Source organism: Pygocentrus nattereri, chromosome 10 (assembly GCF_015220715.1).
Source record: "Pygocentrus nattereri isolate fPygNat1 chromosome 10, fPygNat1.pri, whole genome shotgun sequence".
Lineage (NCBI taxonomy): Eukaryota > Metazoa > Chordata > Actinopteri > Characiformes > Serrasalmidae > Pygocentrus > Pygocentrus nattereri.
The window spans coordinates 15,591,067-15,612,046 of record NC_051220.1 but is presented as its reverse complement, the minus strand read 5'-3'; the positions used below and the strand labels follow the sequence as shown (position 1 = coordinate 15,612,046).

At 38.7% G+C, this 20,980-nt stretch overlaps 1 protein-coding gene across 4 annotated transcripts in view; it reads right to left on the bottom strand.

Annotated features, from left to right (window-relative positions):
* Positions 1 to 6,730: 6,730 nt before the first annotated feature.
* The window catches only part of ppp2r5ca (protein phosphatase 2, regulatory subunit B', gamma a), a 50,068-nt gene continuing 35,818 nt past the window's right edge, over positions 6,731 to 20,980 (bottom strand). For 2 of the 4 annotated variants that reach the window (XM_037542087.1, XM_017713832.2), the window contains 11 exons: positions 19,998 to 20,108; positions 15,872 to 15,964; positions 15,646 to 15,776; positions 15,497 to 15,556; positions 15,301 to 15,409; positions 14,570 to 14,623; positions 13,764 to 13,934; positions 13,432 to 13,559; positions 10,289 to 10,390; positions 10,123 to 10,195; positions 6,731 to 7,442 (listed from right to left, as the gene is read on the bottom strand). In XM_037542087.1, coding sequence (XP_037397984.1) covers positions 7,308 to 7,442; positions 10,123 to 10,195; positions 10,289 to 10,390; positions 13,432 to 13,559; positions 13,764 to 13,934; positions 14,570 to 14,623; positions 15,301 to 15,409; positions 15,497 to 15,556; positions 15,646 to 15,776; positions 15,872 to 15,964; positions 19,998 to 20,108 — 1,167 coding nt within the window. In that variant the 3' untranslated portion in view covers positions 6,731 to 7,307. Of the gene's footprint in view, positions 7,443 to 9,378; positions 9,496 to 10,122; positions 10,196 to 10,288; positions 10,391 to 13,431; positions 13,560 to 13,763; positions 13,935 to 14,569; positions 14,624 to 15,300; positions 15,410 to 15,496; positions 15,557 to 15,645; positions 15,777 to 15,871; positions 15,965 to 19,997; positions 20,109 to 20,980 lie in introns of all 4 variants that reach the window. The other 2 variants (XM_037542086.1, XM_017713831.2) reach the window with 2 other exon arrangements.

The window sequence follows — 20,980 nt, the reverse complement described above, 5'->3', positions numbered from 1 at the left end:
TTATCTTTGGTCTCTTGCAGCTAGGGACCATGTCTTTGAACATGATAGCGGTTTGCAGTTTTCTCCTAAAAACTACTTTCAACATAGCACCAAGAGGAGGCATAGTAATATGCTCTATTGTATAAATGCACTGTTAATTTGTTCTCCCCACTGCCCCTGATTCCCCCTACTCCATCTAGGTTGAAAGAGAAACTACCCTGGGCTAATAGCCAAAAACTGACCCTAGCCCATAAATATGAATGTGAATAGAGAATCAGTGCAATTTTCTTTTTTTCGAGAAAGAAATGTGAGCTAGCTGAGCAGTCTTGCTAAATGAAGGGTGGTAAGAGTGGGAGGTGAAACAGGATATTATTGGTTAACATTATGTTTCCCATCCCAGTGCATGTTGTATTCAAAAATCTGAAAATGTTATGAAGGCAGGCAAAATAAAATTATGTTAATGGAAGATGATGGGAAAACAGGAATGTCATTACATATAAGGACATGTATAATAATAGGATGAAATATGAAGAATCATGATTAATATGACCAGGGGCATGAACTAACACGCGATTTTAAATGTAACTTTAAACTGTTTGTTGATGTGTAGAGTTTTTACAAATGCTTGTACACAAAATCTCTCAAGATTAGTAGTTTAGAATTTTTTGGAGTTACATCACATCTGGATCAGCTCATAAGTTTCCTCTTCAGTGGAATTTTAGAAAATTATTTTAACCCCTTAAACAGCCAGTGTTGTTATTACACACTTCTATGACCTAAGAATAGCTCGGCCAGTTTGCAGTAAAGTCCCCTGTAGTTACTGAACAGTAAGTCTTATTATGTAATAAGCCTGGGTTTTTAAGAAGTTAAAAGATGTTCTATTTCTAATGTTTACCCAAACTGTAGAACTACAACATCTTGGAAGTAGAGCTAGTAGATCTAGAACATTATGGTGCTCCATGTGTCAAAGTGTTTACAGACCTTTATTCCTTTCTTATTCCTAATTCCAGGTTTTACTTCATTGGGAGTGGCAAACACTGCTCAGTTCAACCAAAGGAGGATGGTTCCCCATTTTGACAATGCATGTTGTAGAAAGTATTATACAAATAAATCTGACTTGAATTAAACTAATTGACCACATAAACCTGTATAGTTCCCACATACACTGTATATTGCTGTCACCAGTCTCAACAAAAAACAATTAGGACTAAAGGGTACACAGGAAAGTATAGTTTACTCTTGCAAAATATACTCAAGGCAGGGGTGTCCAATCTTACCCACAAACAGCCATCGTGCCTACAGGTTTTCATTCCAACAAAGCAGAAGCAGACCTGATCAGTCATTTGAAAGCAAACCAATTAATTAAACCCTCTGGTTTCCAAAGGCATTTCCTCAATTTTTGCATATCATTTTACATTTGCCTTTAATGGCACTTGCATATGACCTGATACCCACATGTTTCATATCAAAATGCTCCACTATTTTTGTTGCTACTTTCCAAAACTGCTGCAACTTCAGCGGCTGTAAACATTTGCGCATCAATTCTCGTGTCTCTGTTGTCAACTGAACCAAGAACGGAGGGTTTCCAGCATGATGGGTAAGTCCTTGGTGAGTGCCTATTGGTCAGTTAGGTCAATTTCCTTCTTTTTAGCTGAATCGAAAGGGCAGACTCTACAGGTTCAGCAAATGTTTGAACTGTATTCATGTACTCGATTACCACAAAAAATAAGGAATATTTATTTTTTAAAAAATCTAACTTTCCACAAGGGAGAGTTTATGGACCCCAGAGAATTTATGGACCACAGGTGGAATAAGGTGTGCTCCCACTTGTTTGCAACACAAAACTTCCAGCCATACTGGCCCTTTGCAGATAAGATTGGGCACCACTGCCTTAAGATCTACCTCCATGTTTGTCTGGAGAGTTGTTTATTGCTTATTATGACACCTTCTTGATATGTTGATAAAATGTTTTGGGAAAAATTGACAACCATATTTCACTGACTGTTCGACTGCTGCATGAAAGGTTTCCTCTGCAAGTTTCTGTCTAGGAAAATGAAAAGCTGTTCACTGCTGTCATTAGTGAGTGGAATGTTTTCATCTGCCAAAGATGCAGGTCCGGGCCACTTTACCAGTTCACGATGCTCTAAGTTCGGTAATACTACAATGAATAGATCTTCTGCAATGTCATGATTTATTTCAAATAAATAAAACAATAATTGTGTGCTTATTGGTAGAAGGCTCATTTAGTGTGCCACAACAAAGGTGAGGTGCCTATCCAGCTAATACCAAAGCATCACTGTGAAATGCTTGTGAAAACATTTAACACATGGAACCACAAAATTCATAACTTTATGTTCACTTATGGTGAAAGGTTTGGCAGGATTTCATGGGTCATAAAAGGATTAGTTATTGGTTTATGTGAATAAAGAGCACTGCAGTATCCCAAGGTTTCCAGAGCAAAAGCTTTTGGATTGGCTTGAGCTTTGTAACGTAATAGGTTATGTAGAGCCCTCTAGTGTTAAAAAAAACGTTACAGTCCAGCATTTGACAATGACAGAGTTTGACAGAGAATCGGCAGTATATGTATCTGAAATGAAATGCTTAAGCTTAAAACAGTGCTAAGATGTGAGGAAATGTGGGGAAATTTCCTTTCTATGTACTTTAACTGAACTGCTTAGGACTAGCTTTAATCTAAGCTCTGTATTCACTCTAAGGACTGTGTGACATACATAGTAACAGAAGAAACAGAGTGAAACAACTCACTGTCAGATGAAAATATAAATCCACATAGACTCTTTATTCATTCTATATAGATATACACCACTGAAGTTGGGTAAAGGCTCACAATTAATGGCAATCGAATAAACGTTTGTCGCAGGTTTCAGAATGGTTCAACAAACTTTTTGAAGGTACAAACTGATAGAAAATATCATGACTTTCCTGATGCTGACACACTGAAATGGAGAACAAAGTTTGTGCCACATTCCAATGTTCTGCAGTCTTTTTTTTTACATTTCTGTACATAGGACTACTTTTCTTTTTCTTAATTTTTTTTTACAAATAAATCTAGATATATAATACTACAGAAAAATAAAAGAAAGGAAAATATATGTACAATATTAAATGAAGTCATATAGTACAGGTCATATATGAAAGGACACTTACCATGTTAAAATAATATTTTGGGAAGCTTAAGTTAAGCTAAGATATTTGTAATAGTACAGTAAATAGAAGGTAAGAGTAGTAGAGATAAATAAAACTGAAATATTATTCTGTTCTTTTTAATACATAAAGTCTATTTGCTTCTCAACATCAACACACAGTAAAGCACAAGAGTAACAAAATCAAAACATGAACTGACATCTTCAATGCTCAGCAGAAGGCTGCATGTTGGTGTGTGTCCGTGTGTTGGGTCATGTTTGAGGGCATGTTTTTAAATAAATGTTTTTTTATTTCATTTTATATCTACAGTACTCAAACATTTATTAATAGAATTGTTGACAAAGGGGGGAATAATCCAATGTGAGTTCAAACAATGGTACAGAAAGACATCTCTACATAAGAAAATGTAAAGACACAGTATACTTTTAAGCATGCTATGATCACACACATCACTTAACTAGCTATATACACACATACGCACGCATGCACGCACTCACCCACACAGACAAATAAGTGAACGGCTTTCAAGTTTCCAGGAAGTGCTTCTAGGTAGTTGAATCAATTTTCCAAACTACAGGAATTCATTCGCCTCTAAAAGAGAATGAAAGGAACAATCAATGTGTCGACCTCACACCGGTATGTTTCTCCGTAAATGTGCCTATGTATGTTAACAAATGCAGTAGAATGTATGCGCTCATCCAAGTGAACCACGTTTAGAACCTCTTACTAGACAGCAGTCATTCCCTTGCAGTTATCACTCCTTCTCTTCACATCTAGAAATCATACATCTCCTACGCACCCATCATAAAGGCACTCAGATGTCTCAGAAGAGGGGCGGACAAGTGTGTATTTTCAACTCCTTGATGGAAGTAACAGTCGTCGTGGTTGAGGACAGCAAAATAATAGAGTGAAGAGATATCTACAGTTTGAAGAAGTGATGTAACAAATGATGGCATACTAGCAAAAGCTGTCATTGTTGGCATTTTGACACTTCCCTCTCCATGTCCTTCAGAAGGGGTGGAATATACTTGATACACTGTTTTTTTTTTAACTGTTTAACTGTACTTGTGTCTAATTTGGAAAGTACATTTCCATGAGATGCTACCACCTTACAATCGGACTACTCTTAAGTTAAGTGATACTTTTTTAATCACACAAATGGGGAAATTCCACCTCCACATTTAACCCATCTGTGAAGTGAAACACCACATTCACACTAGTGAATAAATACACACTAGAGGCAGTGAGCACACTTGCCTGGAGCGTTGGGCAGCCCTATCCATGGCACCCGGGGAGCAATTGGGAGTTAGGTGTCTTGCTCAAAGACACCTCAGTCATGGACTGTTGGCACTGCGGATCGAACCGGCAACCTTCCGGTCACAGGGCCAGTTCCCTAACCTCCAGCCCAAGACTGTCTCAATTCATACATTAAAGCATGTATGAATAGTTTAACACGAGTTTATTAATGGTTATTAATTATCTTACTTCTTCATCAGTCTTTTTAAACCTGTCAGATATAAGAGGTTGCCCTTCTTATTAATCTGTTCTTACTAAACTGTTCATTTATGATTTTATGGGGTTACGCTGATAATACATAACCATTAATAAGCTCATTTTCATAAACCTTTAATAAGAGTCTTACTGTAAAGTGTTAGCATAAAAACATACTTGTTTTTACAAGTACTCCTTATACTCCTTTCAAAGCACTCATGACATATCTAAGACCATGAGACTTTTATTTTTTCTCTGCCAATTAGTTCCTGCACATTAAAATTTACTGTTAAATCATTCAACCAAATTTATATCAGTTTAAAATGAATCTGCCCATAACTGTTATGCTAATACGACTGTCTTTGTGTGACTACCAGTACTGCTGATTAGTTGCCGTACCTCTCACCACCGCATTACATGCCTTTTACTTTCACATGCTTGAACATGTTTAAATAACTGTAGTTTTTTTCAGGATGAAGTATAATACTTCTGTACTTGAGCAAAAAGTACAAGAATTCCATCTATTTGAGTAAAAGTACAAAAGCTTGTTTGTGAATGTACTTAAGTGTCAAAATTACAAGTACTATCCCAGCAGTCTTTGGGCGGAAGGCAGGATACACCCTGGACAGGTCGCCAGTCTATCGCAGGGCAGACAGACAGACACAGACAGTCACTCACACACTCACACCCAGGGGCAATTTAGCACGTCCAATTGGCCTGACTGCATGTCTTTGGACTGTGGGAGGAAACCGGAGAACCCAGAGGAAACCCACGCAGACACGGGGAGAACATGCAAACTCCACACAGAAAGGACCCTGGTCGCCCGACCGGGGGATCGAACCCAGGCCCTCCTTGCTGTGAGGCGACAGCGCTACCTACCACGCCACCGTGCCACCCCCGATCTTAATCATAAAAGTTATATTATAATTCAATGTATTTTGCGTGGAGTCTGCATGTTCTCCCTGTGTCTGCGTGGGTTTCCTCCGGGTTCTCCAGTTTCCTCCCACAGTCCAAAGATATGCACTCAGGCCAATTGGACATGCTACATTGCCCCTTAGGTGTGAGTGTGTGAGTGATTGTGTATGTCTGTCTGTCTACCCTTCGATGGACTGGCGACCTGTCCAGGGTGTGTCCTGCCTTCCGCCCAATGACAGCTGGGATAGGCTCCAGCACCCCCCCGTGAGCCTGAAGGAGAAGCGGCTTAGAAAATGTGTGTGTGTGTGTGTGTGTGTATTTTGACCTTTAATACTTAAGTACATTCACAAATTAGAACTTTTGTACTTTTCCCTAAGCAGAAATATAGACTAAGGAATACTTATACTTACGCAAGTAGCACTTTACCATAAGTACATCTACTTAAGTGCAGATGTACTGTATTGTCCGCCCCTGCTTTCATTTAAGTATATTTTTGGCTCCATACTGCCACAGAGCAAGATTGTGACAAAAATACTCTCACTTGAGTATAATTTCTCTGTACTTTATCCACCCCTGGCCTGTAAGTCTCAGGGACAATGTAAATAGAGCCTTTCAGGTTTCATCTTCCCACACACAGATCATCTTAAGATGAGAGAGAATATCAATCGGGACTCACTCTCTTACAGTCATTATAATATTACCACACTTTTGGGCCCAGGTTAGCTCACAACCATGTTTTCTCTGTTCTTCTTGGTGATCCCACCTCCTGTGACAGTTTGTGTACAGTACTGCCAGTTTAGCAGTAACAAGCATTAGCATACTGGGATGTGCTCTTTGAGATTAAGGTGCAGTAATTTGAGGAATGTACAGCAAAAAGCAGCATTGGTGTATACCCAATACCATGGAAGCAAGCAAAATACCTGCTGGATTGGTGGCTTACTCTGACTTACAAGGTTCTGAGTAATCTAAAACATATGAGTAAATATGGATTTAGATAAGAGTCTATTTTCACTCATTGGCCTAGATTACTCTTGATTCTAATTGATCTGCTGTAAAGGTCCCACAAAGGCTCTGCTATCTGAAAAGTAAAAAATGGTACCATTGTTTGAACCATCAATATACCACTCAGTGTGGTTAATATTGCCATGAGAAGTCAGTTATAAAACAAGACACATATGGTAACTAAATGTTAAGAGTATCTTATGGCACAAAAATGTACTTACACAATGATAAGAAAAAGGTTGAAAACAATAAGAAATGATAACAGAAATGCTCTTCATTATGTTGGTCTTAGCACTGGCAACTGTCCCTGGGTTTCCAAGAAGAACAGAAGATGAAGCAATGGATGGAAAAGATGACATACCACTCTCCTTGCAAACAGTCTCTGGACATACTTTGTTCCCTTTGACAAAAACAAAAACAAAATAAAAAAAGATCAACCAAGGCTATGGTGGCACCTTCCCGCATGGTTTCTCGGCCAGCCCTTGCCTCCAGCCAGGAGCACCAGGAGCCAAGATCTAAAGAGCGCAGACAGGATGGAGTGGACCAACACGCAGAGTATGGGAAAAAGAAAAACATTGAGAGGGGGAGGAAGAAAACCTTAATGCTGGCCCCATAGCTGTTAAACAAAAACCTGAGCAATTCAAACTTTTAGTCAGGGGGAGAGTGTTGTGTGTGGCAGTATGCCTCGGCGCTCTTGGTTTATTGAATGAGCTGTGTTTAGAAAAGAATGAGGAGGATGCAGGAGAAGAGAAACAAAGCTAGTGGCCGTCATGGTTGGTGATCATGTCTTCAGCTCGACGGTGCGACTCCAAGGCTTTCGTGGTGTACATGTCCTGAGGCAGATCAGACTTACGTCTCACCAGCGGCCGGTCTTTCCGCTGATCCCTCTGCAACTGCACACAACCAAGATCACATAAAAATTTGTCTTAGACAGAATATACTACACATCACTGGGAGTAATTAACTGATTTTAAAGTATTAGTGTCAAAAGTTCTTGCTTGTTTATGATCTGAGACTGTGCTTTCTGCCACAAACATCTGCATGTGACTACATTATTATTCCATCCATCCATGCTAAATTGCCCCTAGGTGTGAGTGGCTGTCTGTGTCTGTCTGTCTGTCCTGCGATGGACTGGCGACCTGTCCAGGGTGTATCCTGCCTTTATCCTGCCAGGGTCCAGCATCCCCCTGCGACCCTGACGGAGAAGCGGCTTAGAAAATGGATGGATGGATACATTATTATTCGACTTCTTAATTTTGAACATGATATACAGACGTATGCAAAAGTTTGGGTGCCACTGGGTCAAAATAGGCCTTGTTGATTTTGTAAATAAAAGTAAATTAACATTCTCTACTACACACTTCTGCACATTTCAATGCACAATTACTGTTTATATAATGAATGTAACATAAAAAAAATAAATGTAGTTTTATATTTATTTATACACACACTCATTTTATATTTTTATATATTTATATTAATGTACATTCACATTTTATGCTTTTCCAATATGTTACACTCAGGAAATAAATGCACTAAAATTTACATATTTTGTACAGGCGTTCTCTGTATAGGATGTATTAACTTATTTCCACTTAGAGAATCAACAAAACGTAATTTACATGGGGATATTCAACATTTTTCAAATCACTGTACGTACATTGTTAAGCCATACTACTAGGAATGCACCAATATAGGAATTGTATACTGATGCTCATATCCAATATTTTTCATGTACATATCTTTTGATAAGGATCCTTAAAAAATGTAGATACTGGGACTAAAAATGTAGATACTGGGACTACATCTACTCAGATTTGCCTTACAAAGAAAAAAAATACTATTTATAGCTCAATAAATGCAATAAATTTAATAAAATGCATATTTTTTAGCAAAGCAGGCCAGCATCATCTAAACATTCCTCTCTTCAATAAATACAAAAACAAGACATCATCAAATACAATAATAGAGTACAATAAATACATTGTCAAATATCAGTTCAATACTGATGTGATTCCGATAACATCGTGCATCCCTACAAGCTAAAGCACAATACCTCGGTGAAAAGAGATTAGTAGGAATGTTACAGAATATAAACAACTCTTGATTCAGTTAAGCAATCAACATTCAAACCTAGCTGTCAATCCACCCCTGAAATATGAATAATCTTATTAATCAAACATCTGTACCACTTAGGAACTACACATGGTATGATTATGTTACATATAATATAAATTAAAGAAACCTTGTTTCAAGTATATCTGGGAAGTTGCCTTTCCCAACAGAGATCTAATCTGATCATGACAGTTATCTCCAAAAGAGGAGAAGGTAGCTTAGTAAGTAAGTATATGTAAGTATAATATGTAGTAATAAACTGATTCCTGTGCAGAGCCCATTGCTGCCCATATGTAAAGATTTATTTTCTGAATCATACATATTTTAAATAGGAAACAACTATTTTAAAGCATATGCATAAGTTACCAAGGGTCCACTTGATTAAATCATTGTGCTACATTTATCTGCAGATGTGTACATTTTTTTTTTGCTTATATCAGTCAGTCTCACAGATAACATTCTATAGCCTGATTACTTCTCAGATCCTATTATGTCAGAGAGAATGTGATACATTGCTTGCTCTATCATCTTATAATAATCTTCATTCAGCGATTTGTCAGAATGTATCAGGCTCAACAGTGTAGAGACCAAAGAATACAGCCATTCTCAGCACTACACTAATATACTCTACAGTACAGTATTTCCATATGGGCTACTGTTCCACAAATGTTAATGTTAAGCTATAATTCATTAAAAGACAAAACCCGCAGTTACCTGAATGGCTCCCTCCTCTACAGTCTTTTTTAACATCTGAATATCTTCTATCAAAGGCCCATCAGTCTCCATTTCTACAGGGCTATTTAGGCCAGAGGAATCAACATACATAAGGAACTAGTGCAAAACAAAGGAGAAGAAGAAAAAGAAAACAGAAAAATGAATGTTAAAAAGAGGGTGAGTTTTAGACAAAAAGGAAGATGGATAAAGATTAATCAAAGAAAAGGAATGGAGTAGTTTGAAGAGGTTGATAATTACAATTATAGGAATTAATTTGCTAATTACATCGGCATGTAGGTTTAAGGAAGTTTCAGAGAGATGTGTGTAAATGTACTATTAAGACCCTCCTTAGTTGAGTGCACAGGCACAATTAAAATAACTACATCCTTATGCTGGAAACCTCTGATAACCTAGAGTTGTGCTTTAAAAAGCAGAGATTGATCCAAACGTCGTTTGATTGCGCCCAACGTGCAAGAACACATGACAGAGGATGCTTGCAGGCAGTAACCAGAAACATGTGCTCATGTGCACACATTGCTGGAAGATCATCTGTGATACAAGTTTAAATGACACTAAGCAACTGTAGTTCATCCTCCTTGAGGCATATAAGCTGAGTTAGCATTGTTTAATGCTTCCAACAGTCCCTATTGTTCATGCTGAGCTCAGATATAATCAGCTTAATCAGTTTTAAAATAATGTTTAGCCTGACAGAACAAATGTACCCATCCAAACAGACAGACACACCTGTGGGTTTGATTTGGCAAGGTTCTCAATCTTAATCCAGGCCTCTTCTCGTTCTTTTAACTTTGCTCTCTCTCTGCAGTACAGGAAAACAGGGTTATGTTAAGGTTTGCATTGTTTGGTCAAATAAAAGAATGCCATGTCGAATGTGATGACAGTCTGTACTTACTTATTTTTTTCAGCTCTGAATTGCTGTGTGCAGTCATCAAAGAGCTTCTGGTTCATCTCCATGAACAGTTTCAGCGCATTGTAAATCAAGCCATGGATGGTCCTGTACAGAGCAAAGGGTAGAAGATCATAAGTTTGTCTGCTTTGTTTCAAATTATTTCACTTTAACCCTATTTGGCTAACAAGATGTAAGGACTGTATGCTTCCCTAAGAAATCTGTCCAAAGCACTTTTTAAAGACATTACAACTTGGATGACCAAAAAATTTCTTTAGGTAAATGGATTCTCTTTACTGGTTCCACATCCACACTGTCTAAAGTACGTAGTTTTATGTAATAATGGCTGCTCAATACACCTTTCCTCTCAAGTAAACACAATATGCTCTCTTCCGAACCACATATAAATATGTCCTAGATTGCCTTTTTCATCTCCACAATGTTGCAAAATTAGTTTTCCTCCACCTTTACAGGCTCCAATTTATACAAGAGTCAACGTTATGCCTAAATTCTGACAGCATTTTTTCAGTTTTAAAAAAGGTTTAAATGCATAAATATGTATATATATATGTGTAGTACTTCTCTCACATATCTACTCACTTTAACTTTTCAAAGTAATTTTCCTTTGTAATTTTCCTGTTACTTAAAGGGTCAAAATATCATGTGGTGAGACCGTCTGGCCATGAGTGTTGTTTTGGAAACTTATTTGAAATTACTTAATGTATTCATTTTTATTTTTTATCCTGTTTGCCATGATTTCCAAAGCGTTGTCATGCGATTCAAAATTGCAAAGCATTTCTAATTTTATTTTTTTTATTTTCATCATAATATACAAAACTAACTTTGTCCAATGATGTCCATTTTATGAAATATCATGTGGCGTAACCATCAAGAAAGGACCAAATTGGGACATTTATGTTAAAAGCATCTCAAAAACAGGAGATTGCATCGTATAGCAGTTTGCCAAGGACCCATGGAAGCAGCAAGCAGATTTTTAAGAGTCTCTGAAATTTGGGAAAAAAATAACCTATTTAACAGCTGGCATGTCATTGCCACTTTTGTACATCATGTGGTATGACCTCAAAAAAAAAAAAAAAATAATGGAAATTAAATGATTTCTACATATATATATTTTCATTATAAATTTCATAGTTTGAGACACTTAAAATTGGTGGCCAATTCTGTGCTGGTAAATTTTGACTGATTTCGCAAAAAAAAAAGTGTTTTTTTTTTGCAGTGTTTCCTATAATAGATATATGTTATAGCAGTTTTTGTGCTTTATATTCAAATAATAACATATATGTATATAAAGTACTTTATTTAAGTGTTTTTAGAATCGATTTTAATGCAATTTGAGTTATTTTTTCTAATATTTTGGAAACAACCGTTTATGTTTAATCTTTATACAATATAATGAGAAAAGTGCAGAAAATAACGTACATGTAATTGCACTTAACTTTTATTTATATATCTATAACTGTTTTATTTTACCAGATACCACTGTAAATATCTCTCACCATAGGCAGTGTGTTAATTCTGACTCTGTAGCAAGAGTAGAGTACCTTGCTAGGAGAAGAGAAATTAATGTAATTTTTTTTTTATTTAAAACAAAAATAAAAATTGCTTGTGTATTTTTTCATTGCCTGAAGGAAATGCATTTTTTGTTAACATTTTATCTGCTGTCATCTATTGTTAGTCTAAAATTAAAGTAAACTATACAATGCAGATTAATGGCATGATACTATATTACATTACTGTTTTAGCTACACTGTAAAAAATGTCTACCTGTAAAAAGTTCTACCTAAAAAAATGACTTACTTTGTGGTAACAATTGAATTAGCTGTAATTTACTTTACAATTTACTTTGACTAAAATACATTTTAAAACGTTAATTCAAAGTAGTAGTTTGGTTAGTAAAAATGTGTCAATTTATCAAATCAAATAAAATTCATTTGTATAGTGCTTTTTACAACTGATGTTGTCACAAAGCAGCTTCACAGAATTCTAGTAAAGACAAAGTTTTAACAACAATGTAAAAACCCCCAGGTGAGCAAGCCAGGGGCGACAGTGGCAAGGAAAAACTCCCTCAGAATTGAGGAAGAAACCTTGGGAGAAACCAAGGCTCACAAGGGGGTACCTATCCATCTCTGGTCAAACTACCTACAAAGTGATTATACTACTAATATTAATAGTACTAATATTAATAGCAGTGGTATTAGTAGTAGTAATAGCTAGGAGTCTATGAAAACGTCAGTGTAGGATGGGCAGCTAGTCCAAGGCAGGTGGCAGTAGCTGGGGCATGGGCAGCAGGTCTGAAGTGGTTAGCAGGAGAATTAACTTGTTACCACATATTTTTTACTGTGAATCTTTTTACTGAGTACCAGAAAAAAATGGCAAGGAAAGGTCCCATATGTAAAAAATAGTATAATAGAAATAGCGTTTATCCTGTTTTGTTACCTACTTTTACAAATGTGTGATTTTTGGTTCTGATCAAAATGATTTAAAAATCAAAATGAATTTTTTGCATTGTTAAGTCAAATGAAAAGCCGTGAATGTGCTGGACTTTTGTGATAAGATTTTTAGTAAAAAAAGTTTAGGAAACATTTGACAAATCTTTGAAATTATAATAAAACTGTTTCATATCTATTTTTGTATGAAATTTAACGTTTTATTGATCTTACTTATTATTTGTATTTTAAAATTGGCCTATTGAAAATCCTTATACATCAATGGCCGTGTAATGTGTTAACTGGAATTAGTTTACACTGCTGCTCAGATTGTCAGCTGTGCTAATTACAGTTAACACATTACACCTGGACTTGTTCAACTCAACTGACTTTCTGTACAATACTTGATTCATTTAAAAAAAAGAAAAAATAATAATAATAATTTGAAAGCTCTCCATAACTTAACTCTTTCCTACCTTAGTGATATCTTTTAACACTATACCCCTCCATGCTTCTTACTATCATCTGCTGCTGGCCTGCTGTTGGTTCCACCCTATCATCTTAGTACCATGGATGCTAGGGCCTTTAGTTGTAATAGCACCCAGACTTTGGAGCTCTCTCTCTCTTTGTGTTGTCAATTGGACTCTATTGTGCTGTTTGATTCTCATCTTAAAACATATCTATTCAGGATCGAATACTTACTTGTTCCAGTGTGTCTTTGAGTTGCGGTACAATGCTGGGAACATTATTGGCAAGATTTTGGCAGCGTTGTCACTGATGAGGCTCATTATATACTCATTGTTCCAGTAGTAAAGAGCTCTTTCTGCCACCTGCAGCACAAAAACACTCATCAGGCTCATTTGTTCACACACAATGGTGTAAAAAAGCCTATATAAAGGTTTAGAAAGACAAAATCAGAGCAAAAGAACATATGAAAAAAGAATGATGGCAGGTCAACTGTATTATTTTTGTTCAGTAAGCTTTGATTGACCCACTTACACGCAAATGAGGATTTTACCCAGTCTCTGACTCACCTGGAAATGTGGGCTGGACACACACTTGGCTAGCTGTCGAAACAGAGGTTCCATCACTTTAACAAATTCGGATGGTTCGATCACATCCAGAATCTCCTCAAGCTCATTGAGGAACATCACCTCCTTTGGGCTGTGAGTCTTTGGCCAGTATTTCAGAAGGGCCATAACAACCTAAAGATGTGGATCATTTAAGATGGTCGTACATTTAACATCACAGTTATGCAGATGATGCCAAGAGTGACACAGGTCTGTATCTTTGTGAGACATTTTATAGAGGAATTCCATATTTTTTTTCCTAAATGTATGCATAAACTAAATCATTAGCCATTCTAGAGAAACTTACTAAGTCAGAATTGAATTACAGCGATTATAGTAACCAGCCATCAAAAAAAAAAAAAAACGACCTCAAAGAATCACATTATTTGAAATAGCTGTGAATACACTGCCTGATGCATCAGACATTATTTTACAACACTTAAGATCTAGTTCTAAAAAAATCTTCACACTAACTCTAACACTCTGAATAATTCAGAACTTTACACCTCAATCACTTGATTATACATTATATGCAAGAAATATGCCAGTGAAATTTCTCTTTAATTATATTTTAAATAAGAGGCTAGACTAATTCTTAAGTCTATGAATTAAAACTGAAATTCATACCTTATGCTGACTCAGACAAAAATATCTTTAAGACATTTATGAATGGCAATAATTACACTGATATTTGGAGAATATAAGGAGAGTTAACTGGTTACTGGTCTTGCATGTTCCAAATTTGGAGCAGGCAAGATCGAAAGACTTACTGGTTCAGTGAGTGTGCTGTCCTTCTCCAAGAACTGCACCACGCAGTACGCCAACTACAAATAGTATAGAAGAGGGTGGTTTTCATTTGGCTGGCTTGACAATAAAAAGAAATAATGCTGACACTTGAAGGCTAGCAAACACGGGCCAGATGGAGCCAATAGCATGCTGTGTCCATTTGGCTTGCTGCCAAATGAACCTGTTTAACAAGCATATGAGGTGTAATCTTAGAATGCAGGACCACTGAATCTCAAACAAGTGTGAGCTGATTGAGATCTGAGAGTTAGCCACTTTTGCCATGAGGCAGATGCTCTCCTCCCCTCCTCCTCTTTTTCCATTAAGTACTTGGGCTCACAGATGTAAACAAGCTAAAAAGCATGGCTGAATATAATACTTAGGCCATGATTCACAGAAAGTGTCTGAGGTATTTTCATACTCCTAGAAGGGGAAAACGCCTCCATGAACTGGCTTTTGTCTCTATGCTGTCACACTCTGCATCTTTTTGTGGAGCCATGATACCAAAAGCAAAGAAGGGCTTCAAATGCACTGGCTGTCACTATAGCAACTATTTATCTGTGCAGTATTATGGTGAATTTAATAATAACTCCAACCCACTTCAATTTGTTTTCAGAAACTTCTGTTTCTGCTATTTGTAAGACCAGGCAGTCTGTTTCCCGTGTCATGACAACAGCATTAAGAGCTTGAGAGACTATTTGGAGTGGAGGATACCTACCTGTGGGTGGTAAACACTCAGTGACTTGACTTTGTGTAAAGGCAATAAAACCTTCAGCAGGAAAATCTTGTGCTCTTCTTTTAACGGTAAGGCAAAACCATTGATTATACTGTTGGAGTTAAAGAAATGCACATTGATTTTGGCAGATGTCATTAAGTCACTCTTTTATTTTTCATATAATCATATAAATGCTTGCCTTCCGAGAATCTCAAGTAGTTCAGCTATTCCATTGTGGTGTTCTGTTTCATAAATGAACCTATGAAATATACATATGTGAAACAAGAAATTAAAACAGCATATGAATGTAGACCAAGAAAATCTGTAAACCAAAAAACACACACTAACCTATAAAATATGTTATTGATTTGCTTCCGAATGTACGCCCTCAGTCCCAGGAATTTCCCGTATATGCGATGCAGAGTGGTTTTCAAGAAGTCTCTCTCGCGAGGGTCTTCACTGTCAAACAGCTCCAGAAGCTGTGGTTCAGTTCAGGCACAATTATTTATTCCACGTTGTACAACAATTTAACAAAAACAAATATTTTGAATTTTGCTGTGGCAATATATCTTACCTGCAACACAAATTTCTGATCAATGTATTTCTTTGCAACATTTGGCTGAAAGTCTGGTGATTCTAAAAATCTTAGGAAGAATTCGTAGACAAGCTAGGAAAAAGAGAAAGAGAGGAGAACAGCTTTTAAAAAGCAAGGATTTTTTTAGCATGTTCCATTGGAATTAAACCCAGAAGCAGAGCTAATTCTATTGTCCTGTAAAAGCACATTTTATTTATGCGGGTTGTTCTGTGGTACCAATAGGTTGGAGCAGCAATGTCTTTGAATGTACAAACTCAACTATTAATTTTTTTTTAAACTTTCTAATTTCAGTTATATCCACATATTAAAAAGCAGAGGAGCACAGATAATGAAGTTTTATTCCAATTTCTTCATGACCGAATTATGCTATGGCCAATTTTGTGCTTAATTTTACTTTTCTTTTTTTAAGTACCTGACGTTCACACTGTGTAGGCTGAGTAAACACATTAGTATCAGTACTTTATTCTTTTTGGAATAAAAAAAATTGGAATTCTTAATAAAAAAAAAAAGTTACCTATTTAAAAGCTATGTAAGTTTGGGGATTTGGAATGTAAATGCACACAACTTGTGGAAAAACATTTTGTAACATTGGTTCTGCTTCTGACCCCTCTCCTGGGTGGATGAATCAGATGATTGCGAGTGCATTGAAATACTAAGCAAAGATATCTCCTATTGTCATCATATCGTCATAAATAAAATGTTGATTTTGCATCCCAGAAATATTGAGTCAGACATTCTTTTTGAGCCTGTGCGTGTGACATGAGTACATAAATTCATGCAAAATCAGGCCCAGTGCCTTTGACAATTATTATTTCAAGCTTTACAGGGACACACAGCAGCTCAGTGACATTTTTCATAAATTATAATGTTTTTTCCTCCTAACTCTATAACACTACTTCTTTAAATTTTAGCAAAAGATGTAAATAGTTCACCTTTACATAACAGGAAATAAAATCATTTGCTATTTAGCAAAATGAGTTACATATAATTATCATCATCATTAACCGCTTAGTCCAGATAGGGTCACGGTAGCAGTTGAGAGAGCAGAGAATCCCAGATGACCCTGTTCCCTGCAACCTTCTCCAACTCATTCCTGGGGACCTCAAGCTGTTCCCAGGCCAACTTGGAGATATAATCCCCCTCCAGCAGGTCCTATGACGACCCTGGGATCTTGGTCCCAGTAGGTCGTGCCTGGTATACCCCGACCAAGAGGCGTCCAGGGGGCATCCGGATTAGTTGCCCGAACCATCTCAACTGGCTCCTCTCAATGCGGAGGAGTAGCGGCTCTACTCTGTGCTCCTCCCGGATAACCAAGCTCCTCACCCTATCAAATAGACTGTAGCACGCCACCCTGCAAAGAAAGCTCATTTCTGCCGCTTGTATTCACAATCTCATTCTTTCGGTCATTACCCACAGCTCATGACCATGGGTGAGGGTCGGGATGTAGACCAACCTCTTCACCTCTATAGTCTGGTACAGTGACCACATTACTGCTGCCGTCTGTCCCATCTCACGATCCCGATCTCACAATCCCTCTTCCCATCACTCGTGAACAAGACCCTTAAAAACAAGATACTTAAACTCCTCCACCTGGGGCAAGTCCTTTCCCATTACTAGGAGTGGGCATGCCATCCTTTTCCGGGCTAAGACCATGGACTCAGACTTGCAAGTGCTGATACTAACCGCTTCATATTCAGCTGCAAACCACTCCAGTGAGCGCTGGAGGTATCCATGCGAACCAGCCAAAAGAACATCATCATCTGCAAATAGCAGAGACGCCACCCTCCAGCGTCCACACATAATGCCCCCCTGACCCCAGCTACGCCTTGACACTCTGTCCATGAATATCATGAACAGGAGTTTAGACAGGGCACAACCCTGGCAGAATGCAATGCCAACATTGAAAGATACTGACTTAATGCTGAGTATACCAACACAGCTCTCACTCTGGGAGTACAGAGATTGAATGGTTCGGAGTAGTATCCCTGGCACCCCATACACCTGGAGGACCTCCCACAAGATATCTTGGGGAACACAGTAATAAGCCTTCTCCAAATCCACAAAACACATGTAGACTGGGTTTGCAAACTCCCATGCCACCTCAACAATTCATGAGAGGGTGAAAAGTTGGTCCGTTGTTCCACGGCCGGGACGGAATCGGCATTATTTCTCCTCAATCTGAGGTTCAACCATCAAAGTCTCGAAGTCTCCTTTCCAGCACCTTGGCATAGACTTTCCCAGGGAGGCTGAGCAGTGTGATACCCGGACAGTTGGTGCACACCCTCCGGTCCCCTTTCTTTAAAATAGGGGCCACCACCCTGGTCTGCCAGTGCAAGGGTACTGTTCCCGAGGTGCATGCAATATTGTAGAAGCGTGTTAGCCACAATAGCCAAACAATATCTAGAGCCTTAAGCATCTCCGGACGAATCTCATCCACCCCCGGTGCCTTGCCACTGAGCAGCTTGCCAACTGCTTCTGTGACCTTCACCAGGGTATGGCCCTGACTCCCGCAAGTGAGGCATGTCTCCTGGATTAAGGAGATCTTCAAAGTGCTCCTTCCACCGACCGACAATATCCTCATTTGTAGTCAGAGTTTCTCCACCCTTGCCGAATACAGCTTGGGCGCAGCCACCCCAACCGCTCCTGAGTCGCTGGGCAGTTGTCCAGAACCTCCTTGAGGCCGACTAAAAGTCTTTTTCCATGGCTTCACCAAACCCCTCCCATGCCCTAGATTTTGCTTTGGCCACTCTTGCGGCTGCACCTTTTTTTGCCTGTTGGTACCTACCTGCTGAGTCGGGAATCCTTTATGCAATTCAGTCCCTAAAGGCCTCTTTCTTCAGCTTGACGGCCCAATAAATAAAAATATGGTCCCAAGTCAGATAAAATGACAACAAAGTTGATCATTGACCTACATTGTACACTTATGAACATCCTTGTGTTGGAGTTGGTGTTCATTATGGACAATCCATGCCTGGCACAGAAGTCCAATAACAATTCACCATACGGGTTTATATCAGGCAGGCCGTTCTTCCCAATCACGCCTCTCCAGGTTAGGGTTAGTCATTGCCAACCACGAGCATTGAAGTCTCCCAGTAAGACTATGGAGTCTGTAGACGGGACCTTTTCCAGAACCCCACCCACTCGCTCCAAGAATACCAAATACTCTGACCTGTTGTTTGGTGCATAAGTACACACAACAGTCAGAGTTTTCCTCTCTGCGATTTTAATTCGCATTGAGACGACCCTCTTGTCCACCGGGACCAACTCCACCTGCATGGGTGCCAGCCGGGGACTCGTCAGTATCTCCACACCCACCCGGCACCTCTCACCCTGTTATTGAACCCCTGAGAAGGTGAGGGACCAACTCCTATCCAGGAGTTTGGTTCCAGAGTTGACACTGTTGGTGGAGGTGAGCCAAACTATATCTAGTTGGTACCTGTCAACCTCCCACACAAGGTCTGGCTACTTCCCCCAGTGAGGTTACATTCCATGTACCAAGAGCCAGTTTCTTCCACAGGGGCCTAGGCCACAAAGGGCCTCCCTGCAATCTCGCACTGCCTATACAGCACTGCACTGCTGCCCCATGCCGGACCTTGCGGGTGGTGGGCCCACATGGTCTCACCATGTTGCCTATTTGGGCTGAGCCCGGCCGGGTTATGTGGGCTGCCTGGCCACCAGGCGCTCGCCAAGGGATGCAACATCCAGGCCTGGCTCCAGCAGAAGGTCCCGGTGACCCTCTCCCAGGCAGGGTACATGATTGTCTGTGTCTATTTATCAAGGAGGGTTTTCGGTTCGAGTTAGTCTGGGTCTTCACTCCAGACCTGTTCGCCCTGGGAGACCCTACCAGAAGCTTATTACTCCTGAAGACCTAGCTCTTAAGATAATTAATGCTATAACATTGAGTATATGTGTGGCAACAGCGTCAAAATACAGCATTGGTATACTTTCCTGGCTCAAATTTTTAACATCATTAAACAACATTTGGAAAATTAAAATAAAAAATAAGCTATTGTCTTTTTGGCATTTATGTCTAATTTCGCTCATGCCCTTATTAAAAATGATCTTTAACGGATCTTAAATACTGGACTGTGGATCAGAGACATACCTGTAGATGCGGCCAAGCTGCTTCTAGTGTGGGCTCGTCCTCCTCTGGGTCAAACTCTGCTCCAGTGGGGTTGGAAGAGGGAGGTAACGTCCTGAACATATTTACAGCAAACTGGACAGGAGGCAGGAAAAACATCATTATCCGTTAGTAGAATCTAATTACTAAGTATCTAAAATACTGCAATAATTACTATTGAAAATTACAACAATGAAGTCACAGTAGGTTGGGTTGCATTCAACTGTTTTGCACAGTTTCACTTTATTAGTGTGAGCAACAATAACTATAATTAGGTACATACAATACAATGCATATAACACAAAACTAGTCCATGTATTAGTAATGAGTGAATGTGATTAAAAACACATCCACATCTAAATGGACCAACAACAAGCTTCCAATCGCAAATTAACACAACAATATATATATTAGCATCTTCACACATTTTGCAGCTTTGATCATCTGTGCAAAGGACATCAAAGTGTGCCAGGTCCAAAAAGGATGGGAAAGTAGAGCAGCCCCTAACTCCGTACAGATGGATGCTTCATAGATAGTGGAGCAGCCCCTAACTCCATACAGATGGATGCTTCACAGATAGTGGAGCAGCCCCTAACTCCGTACAGATGGATGCTTCACAGATAGTGGAGCAGCCCCTAACTCCGTACAGATGGAGGCTTCATAGATAGTGGAGCAGCCCCTAACTCCATACAGATGGATGCTTCACAGATAGTGGAGCAGCCCCTGACTCTGTACAGATGGATGCTTCACAGATAGTGAAGCCCCTGACTCTGTACAGATGAATGCTTCATAGACTGACCAACACTAAACAATTTTACTGTACTTTTTCAAAACTAATATGAATGATGTCATGTTCAGTATACATAAAAACTGCCCCTCCAATAACTATGGCTAGGTATCATTAAAAAAAAAATTGATCAACTTCAATACCTGAACAATAATTTTTAACAAATAGTAATATGAGTTAT